The sequence below is a fragment of the Stegodyphus dumicola genome, chromosome 1 (genome assembly GCF_044657685.1).
Source record: "Stegodyphus dumicola isolate Sdum_Otavi_A_Nest chromosome 1, ASM4465768v1".
Lineage (NCBI taxonomy): Eukaryota > Metazoa > Arthropoda > Arachnida > Araneae > Eresidae > Stegodyphus > Stegodyphus dumicola.
Window position 1 is genome coordinate 253,524,673 of NC_140768.1, and position 22,692 is coordinate 253,547,364.

At 29.5% G+C, this 22,692-nt stretch overlaps 1 protein-coding gene across 4 annotated transcripts in view; it reads right to left on the reverse strand.

Moving 5' to 3' along the window:
- Window positions 1–401: 401 nt before the first annotated feature.
- Window positions 402–22,692, reverse strand: part of 128up (GTP-binding protein 128up) — a 32,127-nt gene continuing 9,836 nt past the window's right edge. For 2 of the 4 annotated variants that reach the window (XM_035360533.2, XM_035360540.2), the window contains exons 3-9: window positions 15,287–15,487; window positions 14,996–15,165; window positions 13,253–13,438; window positions 10,225–10,337; window positions 7,579–7,701; window positions 5,405–5,500; window positions 402–492 (exon numbers count right to left, since the gene is read on the reverse strand). In XM_035360533.2, the coding sequence (XP_035216424.1) occupies window positions 486–492; window positions 5,405–5,500; window positions 7,579–7,701; window positions 10,225–10,337; window positions 13,253–13,438; window positions 14,996–15,165; window positions 15,287–15,487 (896 nt within the window). In that variant the 3' untranslated portion in view covers window positions 402–485. Of the gene's footprint in view, window positions 493–5,400; window positions 5,501–7,578; window positions 7,702–10,206; window positions 10,338–13,252; window positions 13,439–14,995; window positions 15,166–15,286; window positions 15,488–22,692 lie in introns of those variants that run through there. The other 2 variants (XM_085827355.1, XR_015044182.1) reach the window with 2 other exon arrangements.

The window sequence follows — 22,692 nt, forward strand, 5'->3', positions numbered from 1 at the left end:
GTGGAGATAAAACAAAATAAATTCATTGAAAACTTATTGTACGCATTAGTGAAATTTAATAAAGCAATTAAAAGACTGAAAATCATCCCTAAAAGCATACCTTTCAGTATAACAAGCTATTTTTTTGTGATTAATAAAATCAATTTTATGTCTATGTCTAGACAAAAAAACTGAATTTATGAGAATAAACATTACCAAGAATTTACATAAATCAACTTTTGTTTAACTGAGCTCTCTATTCATATTTTTTTTTTTTTTTTTTTTTTAACCTTTGGATTTTCTCAATATTCTGAAATGGCTTTTAGAAAAAACATCAAATTTCATGAAGCCTTCAGAAGCAGCTTTTTACATGCACTGCTGCCCATTTAAGTGAAATAAGAGGGAGAGAAAAGACAAGAAAATGCAAGTGAAAATAAAAATATCCATGATTTATTGGCTAGTTTATATATATGGCTTTCATCCAATAATTTCATTCCAGCTCTTTTTCATATCCTGTAAAAAATAAGAAATATATTAAAACAGAATATTTTCCTTACTTCTTATAATCCTAGTCATTTCATCAATTTTTATTTTTCAAAACTTTATACTTGCATCTTATACAAAAGAAAATAACATACTCTACAAGCATTTACTTTTTTAACAAAATCTTGCAATGATATGGTTTCAAACAAATAATTTTTCACAGCTAAAATATAAAAATCAACAAAACATAAATGCAACAAAATATCTTATAGTAACATTAATACAGTACAAAGTCTTGAATCCAGATGTCCATAATCTGGAATGATCTATAATCTGGACCTCAAAGCTACAAACTTTCTGCGCATGCGTAGCATAATACCTTTACACATGCGCATATGCGTTTACGCATGCGCGTTTAATTTATAATGGATGGTATAAGCTAGGCTAAAATTATCTAATTATCTATTTCAGTTAATGTTGCAGATTGCATTGTTCCTTAATCTTCTAATTGGATCCAGCTTATTTTTTGCAGACTGTTAGAGCAATTTTATAAAAAGTAAGCTTGAACTTTCGATTATGTCAAAAAGAGTTTCCAATTCTGAAGCTGCCAAAGGATCTACAAAGCGAAAGCATGTTCCGATGTCCATCAAACAAAAAGTGGAATTGCTGCAAAATGAATAAAGGCATGAAGAAAGTGAGAGAGAGGTTAGTGAAAATGAAAAAATTTCGATTGACAAGTTAGTCGGCGTTCTCAGCACAGCAATTACAGGACTTGAACAGCGGAACTTTGTAACTGAACAAGAAATTATGTCTGTTTATAGAATTAAAGAGAAAGTATTAGCACATAAAACAAAACAACTTATATTGAAAGAAATGTTTTATAAAATAAACAAATAAATATTAAGTGTTTTTTTTTTTTTGTAAATTTTGATACTCTTTAGATCATAATTGCTTTTTATTTCATAAATTACAGTTTCATATTTTTAATTTTATAATTTCTGCATGCCATCTAACCAGATTTAAATTGATGATCTATAATCCAGAAAAACAACTAATCCGGAATTGCCGAAGTCCCGACGAGTCCGGATAAAAGACTTTGATAAATATTATTTTAATGTCAGTATCTTATTAGATTAATATATATTAGAGTAATACTTTTCAAGAAATTAAGAACGCTGTTTATTATCTATTACAATAATAACAATTCAAAATGAGTTCATTACTCAAACTGCTTTTTCACTTATACTTGCCTGAACAAAGAGTTGTAAGATTTTATGCATACTAGCACAAATATTTTTAATTCTCTGCATATGGCTACTGCAATTTCCACAGGACACAAAATCTGTCTTGTAATACGGATCGAGTAAAAATCACATGCGTAAGTATGTTTTTTAAAATTAAGAAAAACTATTAAAATTTCTACATTATACTAATTTTGTTTATAAAGATGTGAGAAGTAATATATGAAGATATAGAATATATATTAAAAAAAAGTCCCCACATTTCAGAACCAGAATGTGTCCAAATTGCGCCGTATGCAAAAGGTTAAGATAAATGAATGTGGAGGTAATGACCCATTTCCCCAAATTTTTTTTTTAACTGGAATGTTGTTGATACTTCACATTATTCGGTCTTGAATCAAAGTTCACATATTAACTAACCAAGAAAAATGACAGGTTTAATACTTTAGAATATCTATGCACAAAATTTCTGATCAATAGATAAATTTGCAGCCAGCCATCTTTTGTAGGTACCATTAGCATAGTACCGCCATACTTCATTTAGCAGTTATTTCACAAGAACTATCTGAGGTGACAAATGGTCCAGCACTGCATTCAATAATGACAGTTCAAAATTTTAGAAGGTAACTTCAGCAATTCAGATGATCCATATTTCTGCCATTAATAAATATGACACACCTTATTGATATGGAATCTTTATGTAGGATGCTACTGAATCTCAAAAAGCAATCACCCTTAGTATGCATAATGGTGATAACAGCACAACAATCTACATCTAATTCGGCTTTTACAGAAATTTTATTTAACACAAATTTCATTCTCCTTTCACAAGTGTCATTTTCATTTAACACAAGCAGGCCAAACCAATTTCTAAGAAAGCCCTAAATGAATATGAAATATCTGAGTCCTTAAGACTCTTAATACCACAGAGCACGTCATAATAATGAAAAAAATTATCAAACTTTAAATGCAGTTTCAGTAAAAAAAGGTCTGGAATTGGTCAGAAAATTGAATTTATCATATTGTCAAACATGCTCCAAATGAGAAATGTGAAGGGAAGTTTCAACATAAACTGAAGTTGTTGACAGCTTTCTACAAAGAATTATATCATTTCTAGTGATATTCCAGTCATATGCAAACATAAACAGCAGCAACATTAAGGTACATGAGTACAGAATAAATATATTCAAATGGGCATGGGTGTATTTATTTATATCTTATATTCAATGCTAAACACCACTTTAGAAAATAAAAAGCATCTATAGGAGAAAAGAATACATTTTTGCAGGAAGCAGGACTAAAACTAGCTTAACCTTTCATTATATCTGTCTTTATTATATGAAATACCAAACATGAAAAACAAGCACAGATCATTTTTATATAAGTCAATAAATAATGCCATAATTAAACATTCCCTCCAATCACAAATTATGATGGATGCAAAAGAAAGCTTATACTATAAAAGAAAATTATAAAAACTTTTTTCACTCAAGGGGAACAAGGAAATATTATTTACAGATTTTAACAAGTGAAACTGAAATTGCATTGGAGCCCAAAATTAATAATGGGGTATAACTTCAAACACTTTTATATATTATTATACACATATTTTGTTTTCCCAATTCAAGAACATAAAATAAAAAAAATCCAACAATCATATTATCAATAATTACACATGGTGCAGATTGTTCATTTGTACAAGGAATTGTAGAGGATAAAGCTAAAGAACTGAATAGCTTGAAAAGAGAATTAATTATCAATAAGTGCTTGTTTCCATACCATACCTTGAATTGAAAAAAAAGGGGGGGGAGATTTTCTAAGAGGTATTTGCATCGCAGCACCATTTCAAAAGAGCTCCAAATTAACTTCACAATGCATGATTCAGGTTATTGAACTATTTTTAATTGATTCTGAAGTGAAATATGTTAATGTTTAATTAGATATTAATGTTTAATCTATTCTTGCCTATCGTTTTGTGGGTGGTGGTTGCACTATGAAACCAGCACACATCTAGGACTTTTAAAACTTTTTGAGGTAGTAAGGGAAAAAAACTTACTTTTTTCTGTGCGCGTTTCCAATAAATGATGAAATTTACAAATTTTTTAAAAAAAGGTATGTTAGAATTGCATTATATGTAAATTTTTTACATTATTTTACATCCTAAAGTAAATCGTCATAAAAAAGTATAGTAGGAAAAAATATTTAAGTAAATTGTCAGAAAAATTAAAAAATAAACATTTATGTAATTTTTCTATAGCAGTGAAAATATAAGCACCTACATAATAAGGACGTTCGGATAAATGGATAAAAAAAATTCAGTAAAGTAAGAAAAAAAAAATTGTTTTTATTTATTTATTTTTTTTTTAATTTCTTTCTTTTTTTTTTTTTTTTTTTTTTTTTTGACACTGTTTAAAGCATGTTTTGTCTTTTTGGTACATGCATAGACCCACATTGCCCGCTCGGCATACGTATTTTGTTCTATGAGGTTTCTTTTTTGTGCTACAAAATGTACACTGCCTGGATCTTCTAAATTTCACTGGTATATGACCAGCATTATTTAGTTTCTTTCCATCTGGTACATGAAGTTTGTGAATTTTTATGTTAAGGGGGTGGGCTTGGTCTTTTTGTCTTTGGTACGGATCATTCGTTTCCCATTTATATTTTTTTATTTGGATTTCGTACAAAATATTTAGAAAATATTTTTAATTTAAATAAAAATTTTATGGGATTTCTATTTTTAATTATAGCAAAATATATTTACATTAAATTTAAACCAGATGAAATAATTTATAAAATCACAATACTAGCTTGGGAAGCAAGTGTGTTGAGGACAGAGAAAAATCTCTGGAGAAGATAGAACTTTTCCCTGGGCAGGTGCATGTATTGTTTAGTAATAAAATAACTCTGTGGTTTCAAAGCCCCTTATCTATATCCAGGTAAAAATAAACATTCCTATTTGAAAAGCAAGCAAACACCATCGTGAAGAGCAGTGGTTTCAAGGCGTGATCATCGAGAGCCTCTAGAGGCTCCACTGCGCAGTGGTCGCGCCTTGAAACCACAAAGCACAAGCTATGAATATAGATAGTTTTTTTTATATATATATGCAGTTTAATCATTGCAATTTTTTATTGTTCATGATAGAAATCATGATGTGCGATGAATAACTTTTCAAATTTAAAGTTGTTTATGTTAATAAAAGGAAGTTATTTTGTCTCATTGAAAACAAATTTTAAAAGGCAGCTGATTTGAAGTACTAAGACTTAAAACATGTTTGATTCTGCAGTCATTTTGTGTTATTTAGAGGTAAAAGATCAGTAATCAATTGATTTTCACTCAAAAATTTCGGAAAGAAGAGAAAAAATTCGAAAATTGGTGATTTCAGGGTTACTGTGCATCAAAGGGTTAAAGCCTCTATTAAAGATTACATTTACATTTTTTTATAAGAGTGGACCATTGCAGCTTATTGTATATGAAACAACATAGAATCTTAAAAAGTGCAATTCAAGCATTCAAAAGCTTGCATTTTAGAAAATTATTCAGTAGAATAAATATTGTTACAAATAAGAAATTGTCTCGTATGTTTTTGTTTTATTTGACAAAAGCCATTTAATAGAAATCAGATAACAGCAAAGGGGGAATATGTAAAGTGTTTTGCAATTTTAAAACTTATACTTAAGAAGAAATTTTATCTATAAAATTACTTTTTAACAACTTGCACCACATCTTCATCATTCAAAACATGATCTTTTCCAACTTTCTGAGGATTATGTTTCACAGATGATCCCCAAACCAAAGCACTGAAAAAAGTAACAAAATTTTAATTTGTAACATTCAAACAGATATATTTTATACAAAAATCCTTGTCAGTCACTTAGTAAGCAATTATTTTTTTTTAACAGAAGTACACAAAAATATAATACCTAATCAGTCATACTTACTAGATCCCTTAATGGAATGAAAATAATAAACAATGGATTTAATACTTGGATGAAATTTTCGGTATTCCATAAACAGTGCAATAAAAATATCTACAAATATCCATTCAAAGGCAATTCTGTAATATTTCTTTTACCTGCATTTGCTTTATTAAGATTACAGTAATAATTTAATGCTTCTTACACAAGTAACAAGATTTTATATTACTCAAAAAAGGCAATTTAAACCAGCTGAATAAAACACTTTTTTTTCTCAGTATGGTATTTTTTAAGTAATTGTGTGTATTTGTGTATTTAATAATGGCAAAGCACACAAGGGCTATCTGCCTAAGGGGAGGGATGCATTCGTGGAGGACTTTCTAAGGGAAACTGGCTCGTATACACGTTACACATGGGGAAAACCACGAAAACGCCCATGCAGCCAGCCTGTTCGCGGGATTCGAACCTCGGACCGAACTACCAGTGTTCAGCGACTTTACTGCTCGGCCGCTTTTTAAGTAATCGATGCACAATGCAGGTGCCAACTGCATCTCTCATACCAGCATTTTTATATACAAGGATTATCAAATTTTCTAAAGATGCTGTTTTAATTTTTAAATATTTCATATAAAAGCCTAAACTGGCTATTAATTTCAATAACGTATGACAAGTAGAATTTTTGTCAGAATGTTTTAACCAGAACTTAGAAGAAGAACAACAAGTTTCAAAATATTTTTATTATACGACAAAAAATTATTTTTATATATATGCACATTATATGGTTTAAACATAAAATTCATAAATGAGACATTTCCTTCCTTCTCTACAAAATTTTGAGAAGTTGTGATACAAAAATTCAAAGATAGCTTTTTATAGCTGTTGTAGTAGAGTACCAATAATGAAAGATTTAGAAACATTAATTTTAAACTGCACTGTGAATTTAATTAATTCCATTTTGAACTTGCTAGTTCATATTTTTACTGCAACATAATGGTATACAAAAATTTATAAATCTTAAATAGAGTTTCTCTTATTCCCAATTAAGAGATTTGAATAAAATTATAAAAATAAATTACATCCAAAACTATATGGATGTAACCGAACTATTTTATTAAATGTCATCTCATGGCGATGAGAACAAATTAACAGCAGATGACCTCCAGCTGTGATGAGGGTAGGTTCTCCAATAATATGTCTCCATGACTCAAATGTTAATTTTATATATTAGGTGTTCCATTTCGATATACATTTTCTTTGTATTTTCTTCTATACTCAGTTAATAAATACTTTTAGAGCTAGCCAGTGTGTATGGTTATCGAAGAATGATTACACATGGATTTTATTCATATATTACTTCGAATATAAGCTGAACTTTTATAGAGATTTTTAAAACGTAAAATTAGAATAAGGCCTTAATTTAAAGCCTATATTTTAAGAGCTTCTTTCTGATGATTTCCTATTTATCAATCAGGTCTTAAATAATTATTGTATTAAAAGTCAAAATGATTTTATAGTAAATATTTTTCAACACCCATTATAAAATAATTAATTTTTCTCATTATTATTCCAATTTTGAAATCTAACCATGGCCTATATTCAGAGACAGCTACTTTTTATTATTTTGCCCATTACAATTCTAAAATTCTATTGAGGCTTAAAATTTAAATAAAGCCATATTCCTAAACATAAAGGCAATTTGCTTTTAAATCTACAAATAGTTGTTAAAGTATTCCTTCTTTCTTTCTTTATTATTTTTAATGGGTGTTTCTTCTTTGTTGGAAGGTACTTTTTTTTTTTTCATTATAAACACACTAGAAATATTATTTTAAAGCAATAAAAATATATATTTTGAATTCTTTTGCTCTAAGCATAACAATAATACAAGACAAGGAAAACTACATTTTTTTTTTAAATAGAAAAATACTGTACAATGATGTAATTAAAATACTTTGTCTACATACTATTTAAACTCCTTCATTATCGTTCTATGCAGTTTGTTACAGAAATCTTCCACAGTACATTTATCATGTGAAAGTATTACAGGAGATTCATAATCAGGAAGCTGGCCTTTGGGTTTGGTATATCTGAAGGGGAAAAAATTAAATTAACAGAAAAATCATGTTTATAATGTAATCAGGGTCCAAACTATCTTTTTTTTTAAACATACCTATAATTATTACTAAATATTTACTACAGTTAATTAAGCATTCAGTTAATAAAATTAATCAAACAAACTATAAGTGTGCTTATTTCATGTAATCTTGATTAAAGTATACAGTTCATAAACGAAAAGACAAATTTTCATTGAAACGTTATGACAAAGTAATTAATGCTAAAGATAATTTTGAATCATGTTAATATGTTTTAAAACTTATAAAACAAAAACTTGCATAGGAATAGTCACTTTCTTTTCTCTTTTTACTTATTATTGATATATATATCATCTTTCAGGTACTCACAATTCTTGCAATTACAGCAATAAGTAGTTTTGTTTGGTTTTCCCCATATTCTTCCTGCATCTTACTTTTGTGAATTTTTTGCCAATCCAATTAGTTTTTAAACACTTTATAATAAAATTTTCTTAGAGTCTTTCCTCCTTCCTTCATAATACTAAGCAAGTATTCTTTAACTGCATGTCAAATTGTGATAGTAGTTATAATATTTCCTAAATTTTCTTAGAACTAATAACTTTCTACATCAAATTTCTAATTGAATTTTAATAAACAAAATAATACATCTTATTATTGGAAAGACACAGTTTAATTTCAAGATTATTGCCCCATGATTTTTAGCCCTAATAATAAAATAGATTTTTTTCTGAAAATGCTTATATCTTTTAAAACAGAATCATTCATCACCAAATTTGACCTGTGATCAATACAGCAGATACTAGTAATTTCTCACAAGCCTTGATTCTCAAAATTGGTATTTTCCAACCAATGGAATGTCAGTTGTAACTGTGTGTCAGAGTGTTAAATGTGGATCCTGTTCATTCTACCTCATGAGATGCTATTATATACTGTCATTATGAATAAACAGGAAGAATGAATATTGATCCAGTAATATTCCCTTCAATATTTTTAGTTACTTTTCTGCTGAAGCAGAATTTAAAATAAAATTTAAAAAATGAATCAATACAGATTATTTGTTTTGGCAATTAAGTTCTTCTAAGGTATTAATTTGAAAAAGACTGTTAAGAAAATCACAAAATGTATTTTACTATTATGAGAGAACCAAAATCACACTATGAAAGGTTATTTCACAAAAAGAAATATTTAAAAAGAGAATGCTGGCTCAAAGGTTCACATATCCCTTTCCTGACATTTATTCAGTTTACTCACCTCTGGCATCAAAAGGCTACACTGGTAGAATTCTGTGAAGTGCAACTAGGAATTAATCATGGAACAACCAGCAACTGAAATAACTGCACTTGTAAATTATTTGGAAACTTAAGTATATACTTTGTTTTTTATATTTCTTTTAGACTTCCTAAAAAAGCACTATTTTTATAAAATTGTATTGTTTGGATTGTCCTTACATCTGTGGTTAGATTTCACATAAATATTTACATTCGGTGCTTAATTTTACCCTGATTTTGACAATGGATTGATCTGGTTTGAATACTATTGTAATACAACCAAAAGAATTATGATACATAACAATTACATCCTCTTAGCAAAGTTAACAGAGTGCAGCAGACCAATATTATATAAACTACAAAAAGGAATTAAAAATAAGTTTTACAATATCCTTGAACGATTTTATTAAATGTCTGTTAGATTTCACCTTTATTTTTAAATATATTTATTGCTCAGTTGGAGATTCCTGTAATTATGGTAATCACAGACTGTAATGACTGCAGACTTGTCTGCAATAAAAGTGTACGCTGTAACTCAACCAGCATGCTCATCAGTTATGTCATAAGTAACTTTTAAAAAGGATTGAGGAAGTTTGCAAGTCTGGCTGCATCATATGAATTACTGCTGTAAATAAAACTTGTACAATCCTATCAATGTCAGTATTCTAATAATCAGCATTGCCATTGGTATCTTTAGTTTCAACAGTCTTTTGGTCTGTGTGTTTTCACCCACATAAATAACTGCTCTTCATTATTACCTACCGCAATGAGGATATCCATTCTTTTTTAATTAAAAATTATTTCTTAAACAAATGACTTCAGATAAAGAACTCTTTATGTCCGAGATTATTTTATGCTTTTATAAATACAGCAAATACAATATACAAATACAGCAGACTGAAAATTAAACCATTGATTAAGAATAATTATACGTAAGAAAACATTTTATACTGAAAATTGCATTATATTTTTACGAAGATATTTTAATGCAAAGAATTATCTTCATATTAGGTTATTTGAATGCATCATTATTTTTAAATTGCCTTAAAAAGTATAAATATATTAACTTTAAAATATAAGCAAATAAGCAGTTATATAATTAAAATACCAGCAAAATAAAAATACAGACTATATATACCATTAGAATTAACTTCCAAATCACCTATTTCTTATAAAGCACTAATTATTTAAGATTGACTTATGCATTTATGTAATAAATCAAAGAACTCACTATTGAAAAACACCTTACATTCGGATCAACTTTAAATATTCCCACGTCTTCTCTAGTAGATCATCAAAATTCCATTTATGATGAGCAGAAAGAGGAACTGTATGAGGTATCTGATAAATAATGTCCAATTCCTAAAAATGAAACAAACTTTAATGAAATGAGAAAAATTATACATGGAAAGATAATTTCATATAAAAATTTCTAATGTGATAAATCAGAAGACTAAAAATATAAACACATCTTTTTTTTTTTTTTTTTTCTTCTTTTTTTTTAAATGTTCCTACTAACTTATAAATTGCTGCAGAAATCGCTATGTGTACTTCTTACAACATTACAAATTTCATAAGGTAAAAATTTGTTAACTGCACTACTTCAGTGAAGATTTATTGACAAACTACAAATAGCAATCATATGCTGTTGCATTTCAAAAGAAATTGCAAAACGTTTTCATAAAGACTTCCAGTATGATGTAAAATCATACATCACACTTTTTGTTCACTAAGAATACAAATGAATAGATAAAACTTGCAAGTATTACAACAATTTAATGAATTCATTTTAAACGATGAAATACATGCATTTCATCATTGTTGCATTCAGTCATATCTGCCAGCCTTGAAATATGAAAAGTAAGGAGCCTCACCCACAAAAAGCAGAAATTTCCGGGAGTACTTATGTGACAGCATCATTACAAAAGAGCTCAAAATTGACTTAAATTTGCTTTATACGGCACGATTCAGTTTATTCAACTATTTGTATTGTGATTCATATCATATCGGGTTTTAACGAAAGTTTCCCGCCACTGCAAATATTGTCTGTGCGAACAGTTTGTGTTGCCATGTTTAATCATATTTTGTCAAATGATTTTTGACATTTAAAAGAGACTTGCTTTAGAACACTATATTGTTAAATTTATATATATAAAAAAATATGATTATCATTAAGGTGTCTGAAATGGAACTATCATGCTACCAGATTATAACCATCTTTTACTTCCAGTTCTGTTGCAAAACGTCAGCTACAGAATGCCACCAAATCATGTGAACAACTGTAGGTACTAATGTAACATCATATGACACTGTGAAGGTTTGGACCTAAAGTTCAAAAACAAGTTTGCATGTACACATATTTAAACAAAGGCTTAGTAAAGTCAAACATCTTCAGATATACAGACTATATAATTAAAAATCAAAGAATAAGATGAAAATAAATATAACCTTTCACATTTATTATTTTTAGCAAACAAGTGTCAATATCATTAATAAGAAATACATAAACAACAATTACCAAACAAATCATTTGTCACATAACAACACCTTTTACCAAGTGGTACTACTAATGAGAAATGTACTCTTGTTGTGTTGCGTATAAATATCATAAAAATGCTAATTTTGCTTATATCAGATGAAAAATGTCATATTTTTAATTTAAATTAAAAGTAATAATTAAAATTTGTTTTTTCTATCTACACAGATAGTTATCTTAAAAAGCTCTGTTGGTCAATAGTTAATCTTCATTCATTTCATAAGCACATAAAGTAAAAAAATAAAAGCAAATTAACTGTATTTACAGTAACTACAATTTCCAAGAACATGAAATTTTTGCAACCAGACATGATTTGTGAATGAATAGGCAACGACTAGATACTTAATATGTTCTAATATTCAGTTCTTAAAATATTAATCAAATTTGTATAATGATTTAATAATAATAATAGCAATATATATCAGAAAAGCAAGGCAAAGTCCAAGATCTAGAATCATTAGGACTTTAGCAATTCCTGATTTCAAGTCATTCATTTAGATCCTAGCAAGATGATATGTATAAATTATAAAATAAGAAATAGCTATTTGTAAAATAATGAAGCCTTTTAAAAACTTAAGGAAGATGAAATTTACAAAAAATAAAATTATTAATTAATAAGAGAAATAAAGAGCTCAATTTAACTATTATTTTCTTTTATTAACACTTCTTTCAACATCAGTTTTATAAACAATTTCATTCTCTTTAATTTTATAGACATTATTTATCATTATAAGGGTACAGCATATTGGACATATTAAATAAGAATATTCTATATAGACATACTGAATAAGAAAATATAGATATGTTTTCAGTTATTAAGTTCTAGTGTTCAAATTCTTTAATGGCTGTATCAAGAATCTCTACTAAATATTCAATTGGAATTCCTGCATTCTCTAAAGCCTCTTTCTCCCTTTCTTTACTATTTAATGACAATATTTTCTGCTTTTAAAACCATACTACAGATTTTACCATTCATCAATTAACTGATGATTGGTGTACTGCCATTCCAACGAACACTCAAATCACCTTAATTTACCACTTTTTAACATTTTTTCACTTATTCTATTAACTGGAAAATTTTTCATTTTTCCTCATTAAAGCTGGAATTGTAAAACTGGTGAAACTCGTTGTCGTAAAACTGGTGAAACAAGGATACAACACAAGACAAGTTTATATTAAAGACTGTGATGAAAGCTTATGTGCCATGTCATATTTTCATATATACCATAGCATAAAGGATTTGTGAAATTCAAAGGAATGAGGGACAGGGAATTCATGATAGTTGATATAAATAATAATATTCTTGTATTAGTTTATTATATTTAACTTGAAAACTATGTCATTTGATTAATTTTGCTATAATTTGAGCAAAAGTTACTGTAATCCATTAACATTTCCCATATATGTAAAAATACCGAATATAGTAGTTATTTCATTAAATTTTTTTTTTTTAAATAATCTATTTCTAACACTTTGATGATAATAACAAACAAAATTAAAGAGAATTTTTTTCCTTCCATTTTTGCCATGTTTTTCTCAAACATATTCCACAGGCAAGGGGTTAATCCTAAATGGTGTAGTTCTACACAATTCTGCTGGTAGGGACATTCCAGTTTCCATAAATATATAGATTCAATAATACTTAACAGTTTCTATAAATATACAGATTAAATAATAGAAACTAATTTTGCAGCAACTCACAATACAGCAAAATAGTTTATATCATTGGCAATTAACAAACCTCAATAGAAATTTGATCAATTTTGTTCAACACATAGATACATGGTATATATATTCTGTTTCCTTCAATGACATCAATAAGTTCATCAGAAGTACAGTCGGACTTCAGCACAACATCAGCATTATGAATTCTATATTCAGATAAGATTGTTTTAACCATATCCAAATCTAATTCTGATTGAGGAACCTAGAAGAGAGAAACTTGCTCAAAAACACATATTCATACCAATAAATAAAAAAATTAATAAATTTATATAAAATACGGTAATTCATTTAAATAAAATATATTAAATGACTATATCTTGCCTTTAAAATAAATAGATTTACTGAATTATTATTATCCATAAATTATAATTATTATAAAATTCTATAGAACACAGCTAATTTGGAAACTTAATATTTTCTATAATTTATTTATTATACATGTTTTGCTACAAAACACGTACTCCTCTTTCCATCTCAAATTACAGTGAGGAAAAAAATGTTGAAAAAGAATGATATATGTATCGGAAATTAACGTTTTTATATTATTGTCTATGTTGCTGGAAAGAAAACGAAAAGTTGCTTTGTTCATCAAAAAGATTGACACAAAAGGGACTTTACCTCTTCAGATTTGCATGCCAAAATTATAAAAACAATACAACTAGGTCACACTACTGATGCTTTCAAAACATGTAGAATGAGACAACAGTATCCGCTAGGCATAGCCCAAGCAACAAATGAGGTTTGCACACAGGTGTGCTAAAACTTTTTGGATTTTTCTAGTTATGTACAATACAATAAAAACATTAATTTCAGATATATGTAGCATTCCTTTTCATCACTTATTTCTCGAACACCTTGAATTTAAATGCAAGAATGTACAAAAAAAGTACAACTATAAACATATTTACAGCAAGTTTCTTTATTCATTTATTTGTTCTTCTTCATGTAGCAGGTGTTCATAAAAGTATAAATCACAAAATCAATATATTGCACACTTCCTGTTACATTTTTTATCATATCGTATATTAATTAAAAATTGCATTGTTTTTTTAGTTCAAGTTTTAATTTTATGACCTCCACTTATTTTATGCTTAATCTTGATAATTTATTATTAATGCTTAGAATTCATTTAATATTTGCCTCACAGTGGCTAAATCCTTCCAATTTCAATAATTTTTAGCACATACTACATTACTTGGTATTCCAAAAGTTAGATTTAACAAAAATAATAAATAGCATAAATTTTCAATTCTTTAAATAAATGCAAATACATTATTTAGGATAGGTATTTTAAAAATGATGTAAATTGTTACAGTTGTATTTAGTACTTCAGGATATTATACAAAGTTCAGTAATAATTTTATTCTACAACATAAAATTCTCTTGACACACCAATCCGAGCGAGCGTTACGGGTTTAGGCCTGAAATTTCAAAGTTCCTCAAATGTCATGAATAAGTGGTATTTTCTTGATTTTAATTTAAAAATGACTCTCATTTTGTACCTTGATTCCTTTTCTTCCAATATGCATGTAAACCGAAATCAGGTACATTAAAAGTTAGCAGAAATTTTCATGTGTAATGAATATAGAAGGCAGCCTTCTGTACGGAATTTTCCTGCTGTAACGCTGAGATGGTTAAAGATGACGCTTGGTTAAATGAATTTTCAACTCATGCAGAGATATTCCTGAAAATCCTACATTATTCAATCACTGCAATTATTTTTCTAAATACCAGAATATATGAGAAATGCATTACTTACCATGACTTGCAAATTAATACCACCTTTATCTTTCTTTCTTAGTACAATACCAGGTGGTTCTTTATTCAGTCTTATCCCAAATCCTTCTAATTCATGTTCTATTAGCCGCTTGTGCACAAGGGGCTTTAGCACATCTAATACAATGAATATTAAGCTGCATGTCCTGGCAACTAAAAACACCCAAAATAAATCAAAACATTTTTCAAAGCCAAAAAGGGAAAAAGTACAAAATATGTACCATGACAACTGCATAGTATCATATTTCAGTGCAATTACAAAAACTGTATATACCTGCGATAACCTGTCGTCCTCTACCTTTTCCATCTTTGGCTCCTTCTATGATACCAGGTAAATCTAAAAGTTGTATTTTTGCCCCTTTGTATTTTATAACACCTGGTACAGTAGTTAATGTTGTAAATTCATATGCTGCAACTTCAGAAAAAACACCAGCAAGAGTGTTCATTAATGTTGATTTTCCTACAGATGGGAAACCTACAGAGAAAAATATTTCAGCAATGTAATTACTTAGAAGATAAACATATTATAAATTAGCTACTTTTACAATATGAAAATTCTAACTGAAATTTTAAAAAAACTTTATGCAAAAAATAAGAAATGACAACCTTAAATAAAAATAAGATGACGATGATGATGAGATATGAGAATAAACAAAATCTGATTCACTCAAATTGCATAAAAATTAAACCTTTTTCAAGTGGGGACCAATTTTATAAATTAAAATGTTTTGCGGATCACTTTACTTTTGACCTCTTTGAAAGCAATTTTTTTACATACATTACTACCAGTGTACTTAAATTTTTTAAATACATTAATTAAGATTAATTTTATATTAATATTAAATAAATTGGAAAAACTATGCATATTTTTAATAATTTAAAGCTATCAGAATTTTACTCGCATTTATAAAATGAATGAGACAACATTGGCAAAGGTGCATGAGGCAACATCATTTTCAACTTCACACATGAATTATGAGCAATACAGGAGGCCCTGAGATTTTATATTGATTTAAATGATAATGATAAAGCCAGAGGACTTGTAATTTAATGCGAATCTCAAGTTGCCCTAGAGGCAATACTGCAAGGACATTCTAGGCTCACTCAGTATATGCACCAATACCTAGAAACAATCAACCAGATGGGAAAGACATGCAGTATGCAATGGATACCTGCACATGTTGGAATCGATGGAAACGAAGAACTGGCTAAAAAGCAAAGAAATCTCAACAACTTAATCCCCGCCACTCTTCAAGAAGCTAATACGAGATAGCATCTTCAAGAGGGCTAATGCTAGATATAGACTCAAAGAGAAATCTATTAAGGAAGACCAACAGATATGCGTGATTGACGCAGTTGTAACTGCTTAGCTCTCGTATGCAAATTTTGATTATGTAATATATCATTTGTACATACGTCGCGCAAACTGCAAAGATGTCATCATTACATATTCTTTAATTTTTGAAACAATTTAGTTTGGCTGAAACAAAATAAGTGTCGCTGTTCTGGCAGTTCACCTAGTATGGTGGCTGCTGTTTATACAAGTAGATTTTACCTTCGCTGATCAGGTATTAATTCCGATTGGTTTCACCTTCGGATGGAAGCCTGGTCGTCTGTGAACAAACGAACTAGACTGAGAATCTGCCATTTTAGAGGAATGAAAATTAATGAAGATGGTACCAGATTATATAGAACTTTAAGAAATTGTCCCGAAATGGAGCTTCTTCAAGAAAAGAGAAACTAGATTGCTAGACAATGAGATCTTGCTGAGTTCAATATATGTAGATTCAAAACACCAGATTTTCTTGGATGACGAACGAATTAAAATGGCAAAGAACGCCATATATGAGCTTTCAGTAAGAATGAAATTATTCTCAAAACAATTCGAGAATTTGAATCAGGAGAGTCAAACTGCAAACTTTGCAATTGAGTCTCTATTATCCTCTTCCAGAGATGAATTAGACTTTGAGAAATATTTTTTAATAATATTGTAAAGGCCAAGGCAAAGCGAATGAAAATAAAGAACCAAGAGCCTTTAGATATAAAAATGAAAAAATACAAACAAGATTTCTACATGGCCTTTGAAGAAATAGAGAAATATGTTTGTGGTTGCAAGAGAACTCTTTTAGAACTAAAAAATCTATCCTGAAAAGTTAAAAGAAGTACCTCTAACAGTAACAGCTTTTCCTCCTACTCAAGTTAGTTAGGTAAGACTATTCTCAGCTCTGACGTTTAACAAATCGGATCTATGGCTCTCCACCAAAGAAGATCTTGCCGAATCTATACTGTTTCTTAGAAGTAACTAATATCAGTTTTTGCATTTCACAATAAATGCTAATTAATATAAATAATTTGCTATGCTATCAATTTTTTTCTGCAGCATCTATTACTCCTTTTATATTAAAAAAAAATAAGCTGTAACCCATGTGTATATGTTTACATACATATATATGAGGGAGTCGGAGTCAGAGTTTGTCATTTTTTCTACCAACTCCACAGCTATGGTTACTAGAGAAAAATATGCCGTCATGTTATTTCCTGCAGTTGAATTATTGTTACCTGAAGAAACTCTTGTTGCTTGGGAACGCTACAGATCTGCTCATTGTAGAGTTCGAGAAGTCAGTCCAGATGATTCAAATTAAAGTAAAACTATAACTGAGAAAAGTGATTTAGAATGTATTTTAGAATTTTTACAAGATGAAGCTGAAGAACACACTTTTCTAGTCACTCAAAGTTTCAACACTTCAAAGTCAAAAGTCAAAGTAAAATATAGTAATTTTTCCAAAAAGAAAAAAGTGATCAATAACAAATTTGAGAGTGGAAAGTTTCCAAATATACCTAGTGCAACAGATCTTCTAACTTCATCTCAAGTGTCAAAACAGAGCATATTCTAATTCAGAAGTCAAACAACAAAAATCAGCGTTATACCTACAAAATTTTCACAGGACTAGTTTCGATGGTTTTACCGAACCATCATCTTCAGCTGCAAAACCGCAAATGAACAAGATAGGAAATAATGATTAGATAAGATAAGAAAGCATATTCTGTTCTAATTCACGTTATTCTGGAGATGTCTAAAAGAAAGAAAAATACCTTTAAGTCAGAGGGAGTCAGTTGTTCAAGAATCTCGCACGTGTTTTTTATGCTTAAAATCTGGACATTCAGTTAAGGAATGTAACTTGAAAGCTGGTTGCTTTTGCTGTGGTAAAAAACACCATATTCTTCTACGTAGAAAAATGCACCAAATAATTGCGCTGAAAAATGAATTTAGAAAAAGTGCATTTTCCCAGATATTTTGGTTCAAGGAATGCAAGTGAAAATACTTCAGTACATATTTTCTGTGATGCCAGTAAGCATACTTATGCCGTGGCCACTTTCATCCAAATAAAAACTTTTGATTCTGTTAAATTGATACAAGCCAGGAGTAGAGCGGCACCAACTGAGAAATTACTATCGCGAGATTGGAACTACTTGCAGCTACTACAGCATCATGACTTTCATCCTCAATTTTATACGAGATATGGAGTGAAGAAGTTTACTTCTGGACCAATTCTTCCAATGTTTTAGCGAGAGAAAAAGCTCGGAATGCCTCTGTCCAGAATAGAATGAAGAGAGATTTTGGATTCTGAATGCTTGTAAAACTGTGAGATCTCTCACTAATCAATGCACAGTGTGTAGAAGATTTCCTGTAAAAAAGCTAGAAACTTGTACTACGCCTCCTCCAGAAAACAGACTATGAGAAGCATCTGTATTCGAAATCTGTACAGTTAACAATTGCTAAGACCAATTCAAAGATTGTACCCACCTGAAGTATCCAACGATAATCCCATTATTGAAAAATTTTCAACCGAGAATGTGGAAGACAAAACTTGTAAAAATTTTGCCTCTGATGATGTACATGTACCTGAACCTCAGATTCAAAAATCTAAAGCAGGTCGTACGACCAAAGTAACTAACAGACTCAACTTATAAACTATTTATAACTTTCTTTTACAACTTCTGAATTATTTCGAATTTTCTTTTACAAGTTAAATTTTTAAGGTAAAAAGTTAACTTAGGTAGGAGGATGTCAAGTTGAAACTCAACCTAATATTATCTTTGTTTAATGTAATTCAGAAAATTACATGTGGCAACAGTGGAGGTTTTTTATATTTACATTTTGAGCTTGTTCTTTTTATGAGAAAAAAAGAAAAATGGACTTTGAGTTCCATTTCACATGTATTTTAAGAAATTAATGAGTATTTATCTTATGCCATTTATGTTTTTGAGGTGTTGTTTGAGATGATGAAGCTAGAGTTGTCCCTTATTAGATTTATAAATAAACTGTTTGTGATGTAACGAGATGTTTTCATTGAATAACTGATTGCTCTCATTTCCATTGCTAATTCTTTTGATATTCGAAGTCAAAATGAGACACTATGCTAGTAGTTCATCCTGGGTTGAAATTCAGATGAGAAGGTAGGATGCTGGTTGGTTTTCATTTTTCCATGCATACCACGAACCAGTTCCTTTAACCCTCTGACAGGCAAGGCCTAGAATATTTTTTGCGATGTCTGTAAGAATGTACATATATGCGCTTGTTGAAATTTGTCCAAGAAATTAAGGCAATACATTAAAAGTACATAAATATAGGTATAAATTAAGAAGGGCATTTTAGCATTAAAATCAAGAAAATAGCTCTTCCTTATGGAGTTTTTGGAAATTTAGGTTTTCTTAGTGAAACCCTGTGTCAGTCAGAAGATTAAGAAACTCCTCTACAAAGGCAAATCTTAGGCCCTTAGACAGACAGCATTTGTGTGCTTTGCTATTCCAATAATCTACGAGTATACCAGATATTTTGTTCTTCCTTTTTCCTTAAACACATAATGAACAAAAGTTATGACGAGAAAAGGGTAATTGAGTCAATCAGGAAGATGAATACCATCAAACCAAGAAAATTGTTCGAAATCATGCCAAAGTATGCCGATTATTCCTGCAGAATTCTAAAGGAACTGCCACCTGTCTATTTAATAAACAATCTGTATCTGGCATGCTTAATAAAAAGGCTTTTGCCAATCTCTACTATTTTGTTAGGCTCTCTGATCTTACCAGAAGCTCTGTTCACAATGTTATGAGTATAAACTTTCTGGACGTAATTTTGTTCTCCCGCAGGTACCGTCATTTTGTTGGCCATATTCAACTAACTATATTGTATCCATTAATACAGACTTTTTTGATAACAGAGTCCCACAACTTTGAACAGAATTTCATGTTTATTGTTCTGTAGAAGGCAGATTGCAAATGTTAGTCATTTTTTCTAAATGGAAGAAAAAATTTAGCAATAACAGTTAATTTATATTTTTGTTTATAAAAACAAAACATGGTATATCGAGAATCAGTCACTTCATGATCAGTTTCCCTCAAATGAATGTAGAGATTTTATGTGCTATTATGTCACACTTATGCATAACTGGCGCTAAACCATGCCGCTCAGCAACAGCTTCACGGTTGATGGGGTAATATAGAAGTACCAAAAAAAGTAATATATACAGGTGTCCATAAAAGGGCAGAAATGCTTTGCTGAATAAATTGTTAATACAGTATGAAAATGTTAATTAAGCAATTCATGTTTTATGAGTTTCTCTCCCACATTTCTCTTACTGTAATGTATCTCACAATTTGGGATTTAGAATATTTCACAGTAAATCATTTTAATCATTCCATTGATCACGACACTGAATATCATATGCCATCTCTTGAGTACTTCTAGGATAATGTAAAAACCATTGATAAAAAGAACTTTCTTATTGTAATGAGTCTCACTATTTCGGATTTGGAATATTTCACAGTAAATCCTGCTGGTCTTTTCGCTGGTCCAGGCACTGGGTGTCAGACGCAAATCAGCTGCATACTAGTGGGATAGAGCAAAATACCCTAATAAACACCAAGTTTCCAACAACACTCAAGGCTTTTATTTAATTGAATTCATGTCAGAACATGTAATCCGAAGGAGAAATGTTCTTTGCTATGCTAAATGCCATTTTTATGTCTGCTGTTTAATCTTACATAATTTCTTTTTTCAGTACAGAATTTTTAAATACTGCTACTTTTAATCTCAGTTTAATGTACAGTGGGTACCACTTAATATGATCATGCCTGTTCTGACCTTATTTAATTTTATAAAGCAGATAAGTTTTATATGCAGTGCTGGGCCATATGCAGGATTTCGTTTTGGTTAGAGATACAAGGTTCGACATTTTCGGGAAGGGAAAGTGTTATTAAAAAAAATTTCTTTTTAAAATTTTTTAGATTTATTTTATATAAAATTTAAATACATTTTTATGAATGAAATGGTCACATACCTGAACCTCTTTCTCTCTTTGAATATGGTCCTGCTGTTGAAATTAATAATCTTTTTCGATATGCTGTTTAATATGTAAGCTACGTATACTTCTTTTTAAAATAAAACTTTCATTAGTTTTTAACGTGGATGCCAAAAGCTGTCTTATTTTCGAAAAATTGTAATTATTACAACATATTACACAGATCAATACGTAAGCATATCAAATTTTATTTAAAAATTTATCCATTCGAGTTTGTTGCATATTTCTTGTTAGTAGCTTTTTAACAGTGATCTCCAAGACATGGCATTGCTTGTAACTTTCTGTACCTCCACCTTTAAGTTTCAACATTCTTCTCAGAATTTTTGATGCTTGACTCTGCTGCTGTTGGTACAGGATCGGGATTTTCATCTTCAAGCTCACCTTCATTTTCACAAATTCTTTTGTTTTCTCTGATAACTTCAATGATCTCTGCATCACTCTTTTTGTAACAAGTTTGAATATTTTCATTGATTCCCAAATATTCGAGGAAGGTTTCATGATGTATATCTTCTGGCACATCTTGAAAGTTTCTAAAAATTTTCTTTGGATGGAAACTGGCCTTTTTCATAACAATTTGAAATCCTTTGCAAAGATACTGCATCCCATTCATTTAAAATAACATGCACAGCATCTAAGATAGAAATCGACCTAATAGTTTCCTTAGAAGAACAAACTGCATCAGTCTTAAAAAGTTCATTAATAACATTTTAAACCACTTCCTTCTTGTAATGACTCTTGAATGCTTTAATAACATCTTGACGTAATGGCTGATGAATGGAAGTTATATTAGAAAGAAGGAATTTCATATTCTTCAATGAGAAATAGCTGGATGGGGCAGCACACTTACATAACAAGAGCATCACTTATTCTTGCTGAAGACTTTTATCCAACTTTGTAAGAAAAATCCCTAAAAATACCACTTGTCATTTAAGCATTTTTATTGTTTTTATTGCTGAAATAAATCACAGGCAAATGCCCTTCAGACAACACGCGTTTTTGCCTGCACAGATGAATAATGAAGTCTCTTTAACTGTTCCATTAATATTACACATTAATAATACATTAATACATTAACACATTGTTTTATTTTTTTACAGCCAGCCGATGATTCACTTTTAAGCATTACAGTATGCTGACGTAGGGCTCGATAATGAAGACCAGTCTCATCAGTGTTACAAATTTTATGTGGTTTGTATTCTTGCAAAAATCTGGCTAAATTCTTGCCCAATCAATTATTGGCTTCATTAGAATCTGCATTTTGTTTCTCACCAAGTAATTTTCTAAATACAATATTGTTTCTTTCTTTCCATCTTGTGAG